This window comes from Canis lupus, chromosome 1 (genome assembly GCF_003254725.2).
Source record: "Canis lupus dingo isolate Sandy chromosome 1, ASM325472v2, whole genome shotgun sequence".
Lineage (NCBI taxonomy): Eukaryota > Metazoa > Chordata > Mammalia > Carnivora > Canidae > Canis > Canis lupus.
Window position 1 is genome coordinate 113,170,169 of NC_064243.1, and position 19,881 is coordinate 113,190,049.

The 19,881-nt window shown below is 51.6% G+C and overlaps 1 protein-coding gene across 5 annotated transcripts; it reads left to right on the forward strand.

The window, feature by feature from the left end:
- Positions 1-403: 403 nt before the first annotated feature.
- On the forward strand, positions 404-19,002 carry COQ8B (coenzyme Q8B). 5 transcript variants are annotated; one of them, XM_025424940.3, is made up of 15 exons: positions 404-538; positions 957-1,061; positions 1,193-1,312; positions 1,458-1,524; positions 3,609-3,686; positions 7,314-7,436; positions 7,571-7,656; positions 8,900-9,040; positions 9,129-9,210; positions 9,948-10,041; positions 12,078-12,219; positions 12,346-12,453; positions 14,497-14,562; positions 17,671-17,757; positions 18,168-19,002. In XM_025424940.3, exons 2-15 carry the CDS (start codon positions 960-962, stop codon positions 18,447-18,449), a joined length of 1,578 nt encoding a protein of 525 aa, XP_025280725.1. In that variant the 5' UTR covers positions 404-538; positions 957-959; the 3' UTR covers positions 18,450-19,002. The 5 variants fall into 5 exon arrangements, with proteins under 5 accessions (XP_025280725.1, XP_025280733.1, XP_025280726.1 ...); XM_025424941.3 differs by having other exon boundaries at positions 490-542; XM_025424942.3 differs by lacking the exon at positions 404-538 and adding an exon at positions 645-663.
- Positions 19,003-19,881: the final 879 nt, after the last annotated feature.

Genomic DNA, 19,881 nt, shown 5'->3' on the forward strand with positions numbered 1-19,881 from the left:
AGTATGAGAGGGAGACAGTTGGCAAGCAAAGCAAAGGGTTTATATGTGCAAGAGAAGAAGCTGGGTGCCAGGGTGTGGGTGCCTGAAACAGCGGGTGGATGTGCAAAGTGGAGGGGCTCCCAGTGCAAGGGAAGCGTTTGCTGGGGAGATGTGGGTTCAAAGGAGAGGCGTCCAGTCCGCTGAGGGGGTCAAAATAAGAAAGCAGGCCGGCAAGATGTTCGTGCAGGGAAGAGATGCGGAGGTTGTATGGGGCGTTTGCAAAAAAGCGTGGGGGAAAGAAAGGTCTGCCACGCACGCGGCACTCAAGTGCGCGGAGGGGCATAAAAGGGCACGTGTGCGCCCCAACAATCCCAGCAGGCCCCAACGCCCCCGTAGGCCCCGCCCCCAGCCCCGCCCCCGACGCACAGCGGAGCGTGCTACGCGCCCGGGAGTGAGCTGCTGCTCCGCCATTGGCTAGCTGACCGGAGGGGGCGGGCGTGCAGACACTCCCGGAAGCGCTGGAGGCTCCCGCTAGTAGCGGACCCGGATCCCGGGAACAGTGGGTGCTTAGCAACGGGGGGAGGTGCCCAGTAACGGGCGAGGTGGGGGGGAGGAATTGTGGGTGCCTAGCAACAGAGAGGAAGGCGGTGCCTAGCAACGAGGGGGGCCCCGAGGAGTGGAGAGGTAGCCCCGGAGAATCTGTGGGTGTCTAGCAACGGGGGAGGACCCTAGCAACGGCGGGGAGTGGGACAAGGGGAAAGTGGGTTTTGGGAGGTGCGCAGGAAGAGCTATGGGTTCCTAGCAACCGGAGAGGAAACCAGGAGAAACTGGGGGAACTAGTAGCAGGAAAGGAAGTCTTTGGTGGGTGGGAATCTTAGAGTGGACGCGGAGGAATGTGAGGGCTTAGCGGAGACAAGGGCAAAGCAGGGAGGTCAGTGCCAACTCCTACTCGAGTAATCCCTCCCGTTCTCCCACAGGCGATGTGGCTGGAGGTGGGGGGCTTACTGAGGGGGACCTGTGGACAGCTGGGCCGGACTGTTGGTCTGCCTTGTGGGGCCCTGGGGCCTGGGCCCCACTGGTGGGTAAGAGGGGGAGCGGTCTCCTAGGGGAGGAGGCTGAGGGAGGTGTTAGGCCTTAAAGTGACGGGGAGGGGCCCCAAAGGGCCAGGGATCCTATGTCCTCCACTCCTTACCGATATCCACTTTTCTTGCAGGGGCCATATGGGGGTTCGCGGGCCCAAATGCTTCATAAGGATGGGCCTGGTAGAGGCCTGGGTGAGGAGGACATTCGCAGGATACGGGAGGCCCGGGTCAGGAAGACATCCCGGCCCCAGGTATCATTGGCTCCCACCCACCCCGCAGCACCCCGTCAAGGCAGCTGATCTCCCAAGCTTGGGGAAGGGTATCGGGGCAGGTTGCTTGGACTCCCTGGGCACTATGCTTACCTTTCCAGCCTCAGACCTTCTCCCCATTTCCCAGCTGAGCGACCGCTCTCGAGAACGCAAGGTGCCCGCTTCCCGCATCAGCCGCTTGGCCAACTTTGGGGGTAGGTGTGACTGTGGAAAATTGTGACCTAGATCAGAGGAGGCCACATTTACAGAATAAAGCAAGGGGGGAGAGGGTGAATCAGAGACAGGGGGAGTAGTGAGAGATGGAAAGAGAAGGAAAGCAGAGGCCTACAAAGCAAAGAGAAAGAGAGGAAGGAAACATTTATTGAGTGTTTGGCATGTACAAGGCCCCATGTATACTTGATATCTCTGCACTGAATTAATGAGTGTTAATTTCCACTCTATATATGAGGAAATGGAGGTGAAGGGAACCAAAGTTACTTGACCTTAAATTATGCAGCAGGATTATTCAAACTTCAGGTCACAGTCTGCATGAAATAGTTTAGTGGGTTGGAACCAGCATTAAAAAGAATAGAATGGTGGATGCCTGGGTGGCTGTTGGTTAAGCAACTTCGGCTCAGGTCATGATCTGAGGGACTCTGGGATTTTTTTTTTAATTTTTTTTTTTTGTTAAGATTTTATTTGACAGAGAAAGAGTATGCACAAGCAGGAGGGCAGCAGGCAGAGGGAGAGGGAGAAGCAGGCTCCCCACTGAGCATGGGGCCCAATGGATGCAGGACTCCATCCTAGGACCCTGGGATCATGACCTGAGCTGAAGGCAAACGCTTAACCAACTGAGCCACCCAGGCGCCCCTCAAATTAAAAAACTCTTAAAAAAAAAAAGAAGAAGAAGAAGAATGGAAAATATAGGTGCACATGTAAAGGAAATTCTTTTTTTTTTTTTTTTTAAGATTTCATTCATTTATTCATGAGAGACACAGAGACAGGGGCAGAGACATAGGCAGAGGGAGAAGGAGTCTCCTCACAGGGAGCCCGATTCGAGGCTCGATCCCTGGCCCTGGATCACACGCTGAGCTGAAGGCAGAGACTCAAGCATTGAGCCACCCAGGTGTCCCAAGTAAAGGACATTCTTATTTAATGGCATATGTCTTTAGTATGGATCATGGTTCAAATTTTAAATGTACTGGTTGACAGTATAAAGAGGGAGTTAAATGCACTGGTTAGAGTTTTGATACCAGTACTGCTCAGGGTTCAAGGGATGATTCTGCGGCATTCTCACTTCGTGACTCTGGACACGTTACCTAACTTTTCTGAGCCTTAAGATTTCCTTTTCTGTGAGGATAAAATGAGTTAATGCATATAAGACCCCAGGAATGGATCCAAGCAATAGCAAGCGCTCAGAAAAGGCCAGCTACAATGATTTACAGAGATGGTGATGGTGAAAGAGGCAGAGAGGGGACCCCTGGGTGGCTCGGTTGTTGAACATCTGCCTTCAACTTAGGGCATGATCCCTGAGTCCTGGGATTGAGTCCTGCATCAGGCTCCTAGCAGGGAACCTGCTTCTCCCTCTGCCTATGTCTCTGCCTTTCTCTTTGTGTCTCTCATGAATAAATAAAATCTTAAAAAAAAAAGGCAGAGAAACTCAAGGTGTCTTTAGGGACAAGGAGAAAGAGGAGGCAGAGGAAAGCAAAGCCAGAGAGATAACATCAAAAGGAGGGACACAGAGAAGCCTGAACAGCTGTGCCAGGTGGAGGGAGGGGGAGGGGGAGAGACAGAAAAACCAACTTATATGAGGAGAGGTGGGCCTGAAGAGATGAACTGTAGACAGAGAAATGGAAGTAATAGGAACACAGAGAGACCCAGGAGGGTCATTTCAGGGCCTACTTACCCTTGGCTGCATGCTAAAATCATCTGGGATGCTTAAAATACATACATGAATTCCAAGGCTCATCTCAGGTCACATTTAGGGAGAACTTCAGTGGAGGGGCCTGGGCCTCATATTGACCAAAGTCCCCCAGAGGACTCAGATGTGCAGCCAGGGGTGAGATCCGTCAGCCCGGGAGACAGACGTGGACAGAATGATGGAGAAAGAGGTAGCTGTACCTCCAAGGGAGCCCCAAGCAGAGAGAGAGTAAGAGACTGATAAGAGATAAGCAGAGAGTTGCCGACAGAGAGCTGGTGGTCAGGTTGCTTAGGGAGAAACTGAGAGCACACGGGGTCGGGGGACAAGGCCCAGGGGTGGGCAGGCAGGCACCCAGGCTCTTCTTGTCTTACTCTGCAGGACTGGCTGTGGGCTTGGGGCTGGGAGTGCTGACTGAGGTGGCCAAGAAGTCCCTGCCAGGAGGACGTCTACCAGCAGGTGAGTGATCCACACTGCCTGGGTTCAGATCCTGGCCTTGCTGTGTGACCTGAGGCAAGTGACTTCATCTCTCTGAGCCCAGTTTTCTCCTGAAGAAAATGGCTGATAATGTACCCACCTCTCTGGGTGCCTGGGTGGCACAGTAGTTGAGCGTCTGCCTTTGGCTGAGGGCGTGATCCTGGGGTCCTGGGATTGAGTTCCTGCATCGAGGTCCCCACGGGAGCTTGCTTCTCCCTCTGCCTGTCTCTGTCTCTGTCTCTCTCTCTCTTTATTTCTCATGAATAAATAAAATCTTAAAAAAAAAAAAGTACCCACTTCTCAGTGTCTTCATGAAGCTGCCAGCAGGGTCATGATGGGCAGAAGCCTATAGTGTGAGAAAAACAATTAGAGTTTGAGTTCCTACAAGTTTTTACAAAAGAAAAAATTAAATTAAAAGGTGGGTTTAAGTGGAGGATTAGGCTTTAGGTAAAGCCAAACTGGGTCTATACCCAGCTCCAGCTCTGCCACTTCTGTGCTGTGTGACCCAGGGCCAGGTACTGGACCTCTCTGAATGTCTTTCTTCCTCACCTTGAAAATTGAGGCACTGGTAGTTCTTCCTTCTGGGCTAATTGTGGGGATTCAGCCAGAGAATCCACAGAGACACTTGGAACTCTGCCTGGCATAGAGTGAGCCCTAGCTAGATAAAGAGCTAATAAAAATTTTTTTAAAGATTTTATTTATTTATTTGAGAGAGAGTGCAAGTAAGAGAGAGCACAAACAGGGGGGAGGGGCAAAGGGAGAAGCAGGCAGGGAGCAGGGATGAGCAGGGAGCCTGATGCAGGACTCAATCCCAAACCCCAGGATCATGAGCTGAGCAGAGGCTTAACCAACTGAACGACCCAGGCACCCCAAAGAGCTCAATAAATATTTTATCAAATAAATAAAAGCTTAATAAATGCTATATTGAATAAGCATATAATTTGTATACGGAGCTATACACATATCCTAAACGTATAGCTTGGTCCATTTTCACAAAGTAGATACATCTGTGTACCCCGATCAAGAAACCCTAAGACAGGGACGCCTGGGTGGCTTAGCAGTTGAGCATCTGCCTTTGGCTCAGGGCGTGATCCCAGGATCCGGGATCGAGTCCTGCATCAGGCTCCCTGTGAGGAGCCTGCTTCTCCTTCTATCTATATCTCTGCTTCTCTCTGTGTGTCTCTCAGGAATAAATAAATAAAATCTTGGGACTCCTGGGTGGCTCAGTGGTTGAGCGTCTGCCTTTGGCTCAGGGCATGATCCCGGAGTCCTGGGATCGAGTCCCGCATCCGGCTCTTTGCATGGAGCCTGCTTCTCTTCCCTCTTCCTATGTCTCTGCCTCTCTCTCTGTCTCTCATGAATAAATAAATTAAATCTTAAAAAAAAAAAAAAAAAAAGAAACCTTAAGACAGCAGTTCTCAAACTTTTCAGTCTCCGGATCCCTGCACACCCTTACAACTTAGGAATGGATAAACAAAATATGTTATATTCACCTGATGGGATATTATCCATCTATAAAAGGGAATGAAGTACTGATCCATGCTACAGTGTGGATGAATCTTGAAAACTATCCTAAGTGAAAGAAGCCATACGCAGCAAGTCACATATTGTATGATTCCATTCATATGAATGTCCAGAATAAGTAAATGCATAGATACCACAGATCAGTAATTTCTGGGGCCTCGGGTTGAGGTGGTTGGGAGAAATGGGGGATGACTGCTAATAGGTATGGGGTTTCTTTTTGGGCTGTGAAAATGTTCCAAAATTGCTTGTGGTGATAGTTGTACAACTTGAATTATTTACCTTAAATGGGTGAGTTACACGATTTGTGAATTCTATCTCAATAAAAAATAGAATAAGGACCCCAAAGAACCTGTTTATGGACTATATTTTGTGGTTATATTTATGGATATTTACTGCATTAGAGATTAAAATAGAATATTTTTATTTTATTTTTATTTTATTTTTATTTTATTATTTTTTTAAATTAATTTATTTATTTATGATAGTCACACAGAGAGAGAGAGAGAGAGGCATAGACACAGGCAGAGGGAGAAGCAGGCTCCATGCACCGGGAGCCCGACGTGGGATTCGATCCCGGGTCTCCAGGATCGTGCTCTGGGCCAAAGGCAGGCGCCAAACCGCTGCGCCACCCAGGGATCCCTTATTTTTATTTTTTAAAGATTTTATTTATTTATTCATGATAGACATATATAGAGAGAGAGGTAGAGACACAGGCAGAGGGAGAAGCAGGCTCCATGCAGGGAACCCGACGTGGAACTTGATCCCAGGTCTCTAGGATTGGGCCCTGGGCCAAAGGCAGACGCTAAACCGCTGAGCCACCAGGGATCCCAAATAGAATATTTTTAATGTTTCAAGATGTTATTTAAATTCAGTTAGTTAACATATACTGTAATGTATTAATTTCAGTAGAAACAAATTTCTATTTTTTATTTTTTTAAAGATTTTATTTATCTTATTTATTTTACTTTTTAATTTATTTATTCATGAGAGACACAGAATGAGAGAAGCAGAGACACAGGCAGAGGGAGAAGAAGCAGGCTCCATACAGGGAGCCTGATGCAGGACTCGATTCTGGGACTCCAGGATCAAGCCCTGGTCCAAAGGCAGGTGCTAAACTGCTGAGCCACCCAGGGATCCCTATTTATTTATTTATTCATGAGACACACAGAGAGAGGCAGGCTCCCTGCAGGGAACTGGACTAGACCAGAATCACCCTGAGCCAAAGGCAGACGCTCAATGGCTGAGCCACCCAGGCATCCCGAAAACAAATTTTTAAAACACAAGGATATACACACAGGTGATTCCATCAGCCATCAAAGCAATGGCATCATCAGAGGTCATGGAGTTTCTGGAAAACTCCACTAGACATTTATGGGAGAATGAGAGTAAAAAGGGGGCAAATAACATTAATATTATCATGAAAATAATTTTGATCTCACAGAGCCTCCTGAAGGGTCTCAAGGGACCCTCAGTGTTCCCAGAACCACAGTTTGAGAATGACTGGCCTCATTCTCCAGAAGCTCTGATCTGCCCTGTTTTGGCTACTCATCCCACCAAGGGAAACCATTATCTTGGCTTCAGACCCCCAAGATCAGTTTTGACTGTTTTTCCCCCTTACACCAATGTAACCAGACAGCATAGTCTCATGCATGTCTGGCTGCTTTTGCTCAACATTCTGTTTGAGGGATGCCTCCATGTTGCTGTGCATGGATGTAGGTTGTTCAGTCAATGCTGTAGGAGTCACTGTCTATCATCCCTTTGTTCATTCTCTTGACAGTCATTTGGGTTATTTCCATTTGGGGATAGTTATGAATAGTGCTGCTGTGAACCGTCTTGGAATAACTGTCAGTGGACACCCATATGCCATATATACCTAGGAGAGAAATTACATTGGCTGTAGGTGTGTGCCTTCTGGAAGCTTCCCAAAGGGCTTGTGCCATGACTCTCATCGGCAATATGGGTATTAGGCTGCTCTACATCCTTGTCAACACTTAGTATTGTCTGTTTCATCTTAGCCATTATGCAGTGGTGCTATCATGATTTTTTGTGTGATCATAATACTTATGATTATTCTCTCCACCCCAGAGAGCAGCTCCCGGCCAGGCTCCAGCCCTTTCCTGTCAGAGGCCAATGCCGAGCGGATTGTGCAGACCTTGTGTACAGTTCGGGGGGCCGCCCTCAAAGTTGGCCAAATGCTCAGCATCCAGGGTACAGCATGACCCTCAACTCCTGACCCTCGACCTTACTTCTTCCCCACCCCACCCACCCACCCACAGATACTCCCACAGGGACCCCACCTCGCCTCCTCCCTCACTACTTCCCTTGTCCCCCTGTCTCCCAAGACAACAGCTTCATCAGCCCTCAGCTACAACGCATCTTTGAGCGGGTCCGCCAGAGCGCCGACTTCATGCCCCGCTGGCAGATGCTGGTGAGTGCCTGGCCAAGGAAGACTGGTGAGGGAGGCGTGCTCCACCTGCCTGATCCCCCTGTCTGACTCTGAGCCTCAGTTTTCCCATCTGTAAAATGGGGATCACTAAGGCACATATTTCAGAGGATTGTTGAGAGGATTACATGAGAGAATGGTGCACAGTGCTAAGTCCAGCTCCTGGCAGGCTCTGGGCCCTGTCATGGCTACTAAAGAGGCAGGGAAGTACAATGGATAGGGGCCAGACTTTATCAGTTCAAATCCTAGCTCTGCCAGGTACTGCCTGTGTGATCTCAGACCTCTCTGTGCCTCAGTTACCTCACCTGTGAAATGGCCATGGTGATAGTAACACCCACATCATAGGATTGCATAAATTAGTGTATGTAAAGCACTTAGAAAGGGCCCCTGACACACCATGAGTGACATGCAAGTTCTTGATATTATTAGTACTAGTTGGGTTTTTTTTTGTTTTTGTTTTTTAAGATTTATTTACTTGAGAAAGAGAGCGTGCATGTGAGCGTGGGGAGTGGGGCAGGACCAGAGGAGAGAAAATCTCAAGCATGCTCCATGCTAAGCATGGAGCCTGATAAGGGGCTCCATCTTAGGACCCCGAGATCATGACCTGAGCTGAAATCAAGAGTCAGACACCCAACTGACTGAGCCACCCTGGCACCTCAGTACTAGTTTTTTAATTAAAGGAGACTGTATATGGAAATAGGTTGGCACAGCACCTGGCAATTAGTAACTTCTAATTACTAGGTAAGGGTGTGGAATCCGGATCCAGCTGCCTGCCTGTCCTACCTTCCTTCTGATCTCTGCTCTGCTCACTTGCCATGTGTCCCTGGGTCATTAGTGCCTCTCTCCAAGCCACTCTGGACAGGTCCCGGCCCACAGGAAGCCCTCTGTACATTTTAGTTCTTCTTTATCACATTCACTTCGAGTTGATAATATAATCTAGGAGTATAACAAAGGATTATATCAGTCTCAAATATACATAATAGCAATCCCCACAATAGCCCACATCGCCTTGGGAGTACAGGCTTAGGCCAGGCCTCCCAATCCACTGGCGCCTGGCTTGTCGCCTTGGCCAAGAAACTTCTGGCAGAGCCTCAGTCTCCTCATCTGTAAAGTTGAATAGTAGCCAGGAGCTTAGCCCAGAGCTCAGCATGTGATGAAGCACTCAGCACAGGTAGTGAACTCAGCTGCCCGTAATTCCAGTAATGATCATTTCAACCACTGTCCCCAGAAAGTTCTCGAAGAGGAGCTCGGCAGGGACTGGCGGGCCAAGGTGGCCTCTTTGGAGGAGGTGCCCTTTGCTGCTGCCTCGATCGGGCAGGTGCACCAGGGCACGCTGAGGGATGGGACGGAGGTGGCCGTGAAGATCCAGGTGAGCGGGGAGGCAGGGCAGGGGTAGGAGTGGGCACCCTGCTATCCCAGCCAAGTGACTTGTACCCCCTGTCCCTTCCTGCTCGTAGTACCCAGGTGTGGCCCAGAGCATCCAGAGTGATATCCAGAACCTGCTGGCAGTGCTCAGGATGAGCGTGGCCCTGCCAGAGGGTGAGGTGCCGGTCTACCCTTGGCTGTGGGAGGGATGCCCCAAAAGGAGAAAGTGGGGCTGGATGGAGGGAGAGAGGCCAGCTCGGGGTGGGGAATGCCCATATGTATGAGTGTGGGCGAGTGTGTAAGTCCATGAGTCTGAGACAGAAAGCAGGGGTGCTATGGCAGGGAGAGCCCAGAGTTTGAATGGGTCAGAAAAAGACAAACTTAGAGATCTAACAGTCCCAGGGACAGAAGCCCACCCTGAAGTTCAGAAACAGACACACAGGGTGCTCAGAGAGGGATTGGAGGTCTGGAAAAGAGCCACAGAAGCAGGAGGTGGGGGTAAGCGGGACCCCGTGTGTGTGTGTGTGTGTGTGTGTGTGTGTGTGTGTGTGCACGTGTGTGTGCATGTGTTAGGTCTGGAAGTAAGATTTTGAGGCCGTGAGAACAGTGTGAGAGATGGTGTGTGTGACCATGAATGAGATGCCTGGGGACTGGCATGTGTGCCTGAGAAGGAGACCCCCGGAGAGAGACTTCCGGAGAGGCTGTAGCTATATGAAGGACAGAGGGGAGGTGCGTTTGGATGGACAATGTAGTAAAAGACCTACAAAAGAGCAGAGGTGTGAGGACCTGTGACAGACAGACAGGGAGAGACCTGATTAGCAAGAGAAGACATCGCTGAGTGGAAGCCTGGGGGGTGGCTGTCCTATGGGGACAGGCTTGGCCTCCCCTGGCTGATGCAGCTGCCCCCTCAGGCCTGTTTGCTGAGCAGAGCCTGCAGGCCTTACAGCAGGAGCTGGCTTGGGAGTGTGACTACCGTCGTGAGGCAGCTTGTGCCCAGAACTTCAGGTGAGCTGAGCCCTCTGCAGGCTCCCCCAGGATCCCTTGCGTCGCTCCCAGGAGGAAGGGGAAGTTGAAGGCCTGGCAGCTGAAGGCCTGGGCTGGGGCTGGCAAACTTTTTCTCTTCATTTGCTCATCCATCCCTCTGTTTACTCCTGACGTGAGTTATCTTCCGTGTCCTCCGTGAGCTTGGGCCCATCACTTCCTCTCTGTCAGTTTTCTCATATGTTAAATGGGATGCACAACCACCATGGTCTGGTGGGGGAGATGGATTTGTCAGCAGGTACTTAATTATGCAGTGAGGTACCCCCACTGTTGGATGGACAAAGCATAAGCAGCGTGACAGTGTCATGAGGGGGAAAGAACGGGGCTCCAGGTCATCCCTTATACACTGGGCAGGAGGAGACATTGAGATAAGCATTTTGGAGAACAGTCTGGCCTCATCAAGGCCCAGTATTCACATAAAACCTCATAACCGCCCTCCTTGCAAACAAATGTTCTAGGGACACTTAGGCTGGTATATACATCAGCCTTTTCCAGAATGCTCGGAGCAGCAATCACCCCAAACTGGACACAACCCAAATCTATCAAATTCATCCAGCAACATAGATAAATAAATTACCGTATATTCACAGCAGACTATGATACAGCAGCGAAAATGCAGGACTCAGCTATAGAGAACAATGTGTTTGTATCTTAGAAGCATCGTGACATGCAGCAGTTAATTACACCCAGTGAGACCCTCCACGGCATGGCCCACGGGTGTACGGACCCAAGGTCTGTAGATGCAGAATGAGAGAAGGGGCAGTAGAAAGCAGTGGTTCAGGGCATGAGCCCTGGACTCAGATGTGGGATCCAGTCCCAGGTCAGCCCTCAGTTGGCTGGGTGGCCTGAATCTTCACTCGGGAGAGCATCCTTCTTATATGGGAGTGAGGGAAAAAAGGGGATTGTGTCGATTAAATGCTTGGCACAGAGCCTGGCCCAGGCGGAGCGGTTCAAATATCAGAGATTTTATAAACAAGGACAAAAATATACGCCCCCAAGTGGGACCCTGAAGGGTATGAAGTGGGCTGGGCCAGGGCACTCCTGTGTGGGGTATGGAAGCCCCTTCCAGGATTTCCCAGTGCCCTTAGAATAAAACTCCTATCGTTCCCCAGGCCCTGCACATCTCCCTGCCCCCTGGCCCCCCCAGCCATCCCACAGCTCCCAACCATGGGTCTTGCTCATATTCTTTGCCTCCCAAATCTCATATTGACACACTTCACTCAATCTATTATTGGTCCATTTGTATATTTGTTAGAATATGGTCTCTGTGTCTAGGGGATGCAGGCCCAGAGCTCATCCACTGCTCTGTCACCCAGCATCATCTAGCACAGAGATAGACACCAAGGAATCAGTATTTTTTTTAAAGATTTTATTTATTTATTAATGAGACACACACACACAGAGGCAGAGACACAGACACAGGCAGAGGGAGAAGCAGGCCCCATGCAGGGAGCCCGATGCGGGACTCGATCTCGGGTCTCCAGGATCCGGCCCTGGGTTGAAGGCGGTGCTAAACACTGAGCCACCCGGGCTGCCCCCAAGGAGTCAGTATTAACAGTGTTCAGAGTAATGACGCCAAGGAGTAGCCAAGGAGTATCACTATGGACTTGGAGATTTGTATATCGGCCACTCTTTTTTTGGATGGATTACATAATTAATTGATGAAAAAGTAATGCTCATCAGGCTTAATACATTGAGCTCTATCCTGGGGGCAACCGGAAGTCATAGAAATGTTTCCGGTAGGGAAGTGGTAACTGGGGCTCCAGTAGCACCCACCTTAGGGGTGGGCACAGAGTAGGTTCTAAGGAGATATTTGATGAATGATTGAAATGTCTGAATTAATGTCAGTCTGGCTAGATATTGACCATCGCTTGGGACAGACATGCACAAGGAGGGAAGGCAAGACCTAGACTTTTCAGAGTACTTCTCAAAGGAAGAGGAGGAGGCCTTGAGTGGGCCACTGAGGCCTGACGCATGAAGTCCCACCCCTTTTGCCCCAGGCAGTTGTTGGCAAATGACCCCTTCTTCCGGGTGCCTGCTGTGATTAAGGAGCTGTGCACAACGCGGGTGCTGGGCATGGAGCTGGCTGGAGGGGTCCCCCTGGACCAGTGCCAAGGCTTGAGCCAGGACATCCGGAACCAGGTATGGGGTCTCAGGATGGGAGGGCAGGTCTAGTAGGGTGGATAGACCCACAGTCCCTCTCCAAGCCAGAGAGAGCTCTATAGGGGCAGATGACTCTGAGATGTCTGTTACTCCTCCCCACTCCAGATCTGCTTCCAGCTCCTGAGGCTGTGTCTGCGGGAGCTGTTTGAGTTCCGATTCATGCAGACAGACCCCAACTGGGCCAACTTCCTGTATGATGCCTCCAGCCACCAGGTTGGTTCCTTGTGATGTGTATCGTGGTACATAGGATGCTTTAACAGATAAGTTCCCCATAATTCAGTAGTTCAACACAGTAGTAGTTATAACCCACATAACAGGCTAGAGTGGCTGTCCTCTACATGTGACTCAGGGACCCAGGATCCTTCCCTTCTGTGATTGCATCATCCCCTAGGTCTTGCACGGTTCTTCTTCCAGTGAAAGGGGGAAGAGAGGTCAAGAGGGTAGCACCCTGTCTAATTGCTTTGGCTAGAAGTGACACATCATTCTGTACTGTTTCATTGATAAGAACTGGTCACAAGGCCTGTCTAGATGCAAGGGATGCTGGAAAATGGAATCTGCTGGGAAATGGGTACCCTAGCGGCACAATTTTTGGAAGGCAGTTAGTCATCACTGCCGCACTCTGCATTGATTTAACACACCAAGCATCTGCTGCCCCTTGACAGTAATGCCAGGACAACCCTGATCCTCACCTTCTCAGAGTTCCCAGTCCAGGAGAGGGACCCATGACCAGATGGTGATGACCAAGTAGTTATAGTACCATGGCGGGCAAGCATAGGCCAGAGTGGGCAGTGATGGGGAGGGGGGACATAGGCAGGCTGTGGGGACCCAGGAAACATGCCTGACTCAGCACAGGATAGGTGAAGTCAAGGAAGACTTCTGGAAGAAAGTGCCATTAAAGTTGAAACCAGAAAGATGAGAAGGGGTCAGCTACCTGAAGAGCAGGGAAGAATGTCCCCGGCAGAGGGCACAGGGTGGCCAAAGGCCTGGGGTAAGAAAGACTCAGTGAGCCTGGCTGCCAGGTGGCTCTCCAAAGAGGTCTATACCCATTCCGTCCCCAGAAGAATCTTTTGAAAACACAAATCTGGCCAAGCTGTCCCTTCCACAGCTCCCCATGCACCTCAGGAGCAGGTCTGAGTCCTCTGCTGAGCGCAATGTGGTCTCACTGAGTCTCCAGCCTCAGCCTCTTGCCACCCCCTCCGTGCCAAGTACATAGATAGCCTGTGTCCCTGCTGGGCTCACATCACTAGGAAGTATTTTTCTAACTCAGGGTGAGGGGGGTGATTATAGGAGTCCTGACATCAATTTATTGGGTCTCAATGGCATTTTTTGTTTTAAAGCCATAAAATAGAAGATATCAGTGTGTCACAGATGGGAGAGATCCACATTATTTCGGGACGCTTTTGTTTGACCTTATATTTGTGTGTGGCTGGGCACTGGCACCCAGTTCAATCTGTATTTCTTACTGCGGTTTGTGATCAATAGTGTGAACTCCACTGCCCTAGAGAAACTCTTAAACACCTGCCCATTGGGTACTGTTTTAAATAGCAAACAACCAGTGTCCATCGGCCAGATAAACACACTGTGGTGTATTCACACGATGAAGTCCTTACACAGCAGTGAAAACATGAATGAGCGAGGGCTGCGCAGAGCAATGGGAATTAATTGCAAAACCATGTCAAGCACAAAAGACAAGCCATAGGATAACATAAATATCATTTATGTGAAGTTTTAAAACACACAGAGTATTACTATTTGTTGTTCCCAGGTGCACACGTATGTAGAAAATGTAGAAATGCACACATGGGAATTTCGGGAAATAATACCTGAGTATTGACAATCTCAGGAGAGTGATGACCCTGGAAGAGAGGATGGGGACATTGGGGAGGTCGGATCAGGCCGGGGTCTGCGGGAGGCTCCACTCGGATTGGTCATATTTAAAATTAAGCTGGGTGGTGGGATTTGTGAGTGTTCGTTTTACTTTTCCACATATTTTTTATTATCCTTTAGATGTTTTCTATGCCTAGAACATGCTATTATAAAAATAATTAGGGCCAAACATATAAAAGTCAGGTCCCTTTAGTTTCATGTGGGGGTGGATGGGAAGTGTGGAGACCGGAAGCCAGGAACCCAGGCAGGCAGCCAGGCAGGGACTCTGTCAAGAGGGGTAGGGTGTAGGGATGGACCGGGCATCCTCACCTCAGACAGTGGGGACTGTTGGTGGACTACCAGCATCCCTTTCACCATCCTTCGTCCCAGGTGACCCTGTTGGACTTTGGTGCAAGCCGGGAATTTGGGACCGAATTCACAGACCATTACATCGAGGTGAGTCCTTCCAACCCTGGGGTTTTTGAAGGGCCTCAACCCTGATACTGAGGTGAGGGTGAGAAGGGGAAATATAGTATCTGGAAGCAAGAGATCATAAATAATAGTAATAGTAATAGCTAATAAATGCAAAGCTCTCGGGACACCTGGGTAGCTCAGCGGTTGAGCATCTGCCTTTGGCTCAGGAGGTGATCCCGGGATTCCGGGATGGAGTCCCACATCAGGCTCCTGCATGGAGCCTGCTTCTCTTCCCTCTGCCTGTGTCTCTGCCTCTCTCTCTGTGTCTCTCATGAATAAATAAATAAAATCTTTAAAAAAAAATTAAAAAACAAAAGCTCTCAATATGATGTCAGGTACTCCTCTAGGTGCTATCCATGTGGTAACTGAGCTAAACTATAGAGCAACTCTGTGGGGCCAGGACCATTTTTAAGCATTTAAATTTATTTATTTATTTATTTATTTATTTATTTATTTATTTATTTATTTATTTATTTATTTATTCATTCATTCATTCATTCATTCATTCATTTATTTATTTATTTATTTATTTATTTATTTATTTATTTGAGAGAGACACGAGTGGAAGGGAAGGAGGGGCAGAGGGAGAAGCAGACTCCCCACTGAGCAGGGAGCCCGACTTGGGGCCCAATCCCAGGACCCCGAGATCATGACCTGAGCTGAAGGCAGATGCTTCACCAACTGAGCCACCCAGGTGCCCCAGGTTAGGAACATCTTTGGTGCCATTTTACAGATGAAGTTACTGGAGCTCAGATAAGTTCAGTCATTTGCCCTAGGTCACAGCAGACCTAGGATCCAGACTCAGGGAGCTTAGGTCCAGAAGCCATGCTCCCAAACTCTCACGGGGCCCTGATGGCCCAGAGTGGCCATCCTGCCACCTCCCCACACCCCAGGCTGCCCTGGGCCTTGGTGTTTGGCCTTACACTCACATACCTCCCTGGCCAACTGCTCCCTGGGGGGCAGCTCTCCCGTCAGGAACGTCTGTTACCCATCCTTCCCACCCACCTGCCTAAGGCATCGCATTAATTTATTGAGTCTGGCTATTTGACCTGGGTCTTCTACTCATTTACTCATCACTTCCAGAATTCTCTGACACCCCTCTGTGCCCAGCCCTGTTCTGGGCAGTACCAACCCAGTGAGCAACGCAACCCAGTCTCTGCCTTTACAGATCTTACAGACCAGGACGGGGATAGACTGTAAGGACCCAGAGTGGTCAGGGCTGGATCAGGGAAGCACAGCAGACTGTGGAAGCCCAGAGGTGGAGCCTGAGCCAGCCTAGGGGGTCAGGGAGAGCTTCCTAGAGGAAGAGGTATAGTTGAGACCCAAGGGATGAGGAGACCAATTAGGAAGAGGCAAGGTGGGTATTCCAGACTGATAAACATACAAAGGCCAAGAAGAGAAAAGGGATAGTCCCAGTAGGGCAGCGCTTCTCAAACTTTAGTGTCTATGAGACACCTACCACCCCCACTACCGGCATGGTCCTACTAAATGTGGTCTGGAATCCGGCATAAGATGCTGCGTTTCTAACACACTCCAAGGTGATGCCAAAGCTACTGGTACAGGGACCACACTGAGTAGTCGGTCCTAGAGGACCAAAAGGAAATTCATTTCTGACTGGGCCAGCAGGTGAGGGATTGGGGCAGGACCCAGCAGCCAAATCACTCTGAGTCTGAAAAGCCATGCTTTGTGCTTTGTACTTTCTCCAGGTGCTGTGAAGACCCACGGGTGGGACAGAGAGTTAGACAACTCTCAGGATAGCAAGTAGCCTTTGAGACTGGGGGCTGGGAGCCCAGAGAAGAGAAGAGAAGACAAAGCTCAGGGCTCTGACTTGGGGACTGGGGGATGGTGGGACCACCCCTGACATAGAGACAGGAAAGAGGAGCTGGCAGCCCCTCTACCCACACACACACATCCGCACAGGCTCCTTGGGCCCTCCCTCCAGGCCACTTGAGGCACAAAGCCAGGGCCCCAGTCTCTGGGTAGCTGGAGCATTTTGTGTGTCCCTCCCTCCCCAGGCCTATTTGGCATGGCTGTCCTCTGGGCTCCCCAGCCTTTTCCAGTTTAAAAAAGCCCCATCACACCAGTCCCTGAGGACCGCAGGCCTGACAGATGGCCAGACAGGCTCGGGCAGGGGGAGCCGAGACAGACTAGAACTGCCAGATTGAATCCCGTATTCCCCTTCCTCCGAAGAAAGTGGTTAAGGTTTTCACTTCTCGTTTGCCATTCCCCACTCACTCAGCCTTTTTACTTTCCTGTGAAGCAGGGATCTTCCCATCCATCTCCTAATAATGGTAGCTCATCATGGTTATGGCTCTCCCTACATGCAGGCAGATAGCTCCTCCTGCCTCCCTACAGCCATCCAAAAGCAAGAGACTCTCACCACCCCTGCTTCACAGATAAGCAAAGAGGCGGCTCAAGGCAAAGCACCTTACCCAGAATCTCTCAGCCCGCAAGTGGCAGAGCTGGGACAGAGCCCCAGGAGGCTGCCTCTGATTCTATCTGCCCTCAACCTGATTCCTGCTCTCACTAAATGCACCCGTGGTTGGAGAGGGGCGTCGCTCCACAGCTGATTTGCCAAACAGGTTCACCAAGGGTCTCCTGAATGCCAGACCCTGTGCCACAAGTCCAGCTGGGACTAAAGCCAGTGAGGATCCCTGCTGTCTTGGGGCTCCAAGCCCAGTGTAGGAGACAGATGTCCACCAGGCATTTACAGAGATGCACAGTGGCAACCTCAGATGCAGTTCCGGGCCAGGGTCACATCCTTGTACAGTTGAGTGTTTGGACCACCCACAAATAGCACTTGACATTTATTTTCCTCTGGCTGTTTCACTGTGCTGGTTTCTAGGCAGGCTCTACATTCTAGGCCAGGTGGGCAGAACCCCAGACCACCCTCTTACCTCCCCTCCATACCCCAGGCTCTGGAACAGTCCTGAGGGAGATATAGACAGGGGCAAGGTGGGGAGGGAGAGGCTTTTAGGGGAGAGGGCCTAAGTAGAAGAGAATGTAGCAAGGGCCAGGCCAGTTTTCAAGACCCCTCCTTGAACCCTACTCCCTTAGCCTTTGACCTCTGTCAAACACCCATTTCCCCAGGTGGTGATGGCAGCAGCCAATGGAGACAGAGACCGGGTCCTGAAGAAATCCCGAGACCTTAAATTCCTCACAGGCTTTGAAACCAAGGTTGGAAACACTGCAGGGCTTGGCGGGGCTGCTTATTTTTACTGGGGGGCTCCGAGGACTGGGGAGGAGTGGAGACTGCTTGGCTACTGAGAGACCCTGGGGAAATGGGCCCCATTTATCTACTCTAGAGGGAGGGAGTGGGGGACTCCTAGTGGGTACTGGGGGTGGGGAAGTGGAGGCTGTTAGTTCTAGAGAGAGGGTTATTTGTCCACTGGAGGCTCTGAAAGGAAATAAAGGGACATTTTGGGGAGGTCTAGGGGCTCTGAAGAAAGTGGAGGTTGCTTATTACTCCTCAGGGAGCAGGGGGCTTGTGTTTATACTTGAGAGTATGAGAGAAACGACGGTCCCTCTGGGTTAAGTGGAGGGCTGTACCTCCATACCGCGTGCCTCTTGCTCTGTCCTGTCCATAGGCATTCTCGGATGCCCACGTGGAGGCAGTGATGATCCTGGGGGAGCCCTTTGCCACCCAGGGCCCCTATGACTTTGGGGCAGGTGACACTGCCCGCCGAGTGCAGGGCCTCATCCCCGTGCTGCTGCAGCATCGGCTGCGCCCACCACCGGAGGAGACCTATGCCCTGCACCGCAAGCTGGCAGGGGCTTTCCTGGCCTGTGCCCGCCTCCGTGCCCACATCGCCTGCCGGGACCTCTTCCAGGACACCTACCACCACTACTGGGCCAGTCGCCAGGCATAGCCACTGCCTGCAGCCTCCGGACCAAAAGAGACATCTGATCAGACCCCTTAGACCACCTCCATCCCCGGATTCCGGCCCCAAAGCCGGCCATCCCCTGCTGGGATGCCTTCTTTCCATTCTCCTGCAGGTCGGGGACCACACACTTGGGCTTCCCAGTCTTGCCCTAGCTCCCTTCCTGGGGGCTGGGGAACCCTCAGGCTAGGGAACTCCCATATCTTGCTCTTCACACTCCAAAGTGGGCATCCAGGAACTCTGCGCCAGGGATTAACTTATTTTTGCCAACATGAAGAGCCTTAGGTCCCCTGCCCGCTGATGTGCAGATCCAGACTCATCTAGATGTAGGCCCCTCACCTCTGCCTCAGGTCTCCCAGGGATCTGGCCAATGAAAGGGGAGGGACGGTGGTTGGTGGAGGCAGCCCTCACCTTTGCTGCCCTCAGCCCTCCGCCAGCTGCGTTCTCGCAGTTCTCCGTGGCTCCATCCCTTCTGTGTGTCGGGGAGGGGGTAGGGAGGGTGCTTGAAACTTCAGACGGAATAAAAGCGGCCCTCCCCTTCCCGGCTCTTTTCTCTGCGCTGGTGGGGGTGGGGGGTGGGGGGAGGAGCTCTCAGCCTGCCTCCAGGTGCAGATGGCCAGCCCCCTCCCATCCTCTGGTCTGAAAGCCCCAGCCCAGCCTGGGCCATCTGTTGCCGGGAACCTCCTTCTACCCTTTCCCTCCCACCCTCCCGCCCCTCCCGCACGTGCTGACCACCTGCTCGGAGGGCCGTGGCTGTGGCAGCTGAGAAGGCCTGCCCACCCCCCCCCCCCAGGCTCCGCGCTCCCTCCCCTCGGCTCCCAGCAACCTCGCCTTTGCTAATGGGCCGTAATGCCCCTGCCAGCTGCTTTGCCAAACCCACAGGACTGAGTGGGAGCGGGGGTGCGGTGGCGGCCAGAACCGCGCCCCGGTCCCAGCCTGGTGCTCCCGCCCCCAAAGCCGAAACGCTCGCGCGCTAGGACGCCGGGGTCTCCTCGTTCCCCCTCCCCTTCCTTGCAAAAAGTGCCTCGTCACCGCTTCTGCCCGCCCCCGCTGGGCTGGGAGAAATCGTGGGGTTAGCTGGAAGATTTGGGTATGTGGGGCGGCAAAGAGCTTCCCGAAGCAACTCTTTCACGGACGTGGAACAGAAGGGGACCTGGGGTCAAGGGTCACCGAGGGGAAGAGAGCCCACGCCTGGATGGGCCTGGGGGAAGGTCTCGGCGAGGCTCACATGCTGGCTCAGCCCGGGACTGGCCAATGGGCGTGGCGGGGCGGTGGCCGCACCAGGGAGGGCGGGGCCGAATCTGCGTGTGGGCGGGGCCTGCGGCCCAGGGGGTGGGGCCTGGGCCGGCCGGGCGCCGGGCCGGGGCGGGGCCTTCTTGCAGATCCCGCAGGCGGCGGGCCAATGGGCGGGGCTGGGGCG

What these genes read in the sequence shown, in the direction of transcription:
- COQ8B (XM_025424940.3), top strand. Translation starts at nt 960, where the DNA reads ATGTGGCTGGAGGTGGGGGGCTTACTGAGGGGGACCTGTGGACAGCTG. An exon ending in CCGCTTGGCCAACTTTGGGG is followed by an intron (nt 1,525 to 3,608) that starts GTAGGTGTGACT and finishes CTTACTCTGCAG; the next exon opens with GACTGGCTGTGGGCTTGGGG. An exon ending in CCAAATGCTCAGCATCCAGG is followed by an intron (nt 7,437 to 7,570) that starts GTACAGCATGAC and finishes CTGTCTCCCAAG; the next exon opens with ACAACAGCTTCATCAGCCCT.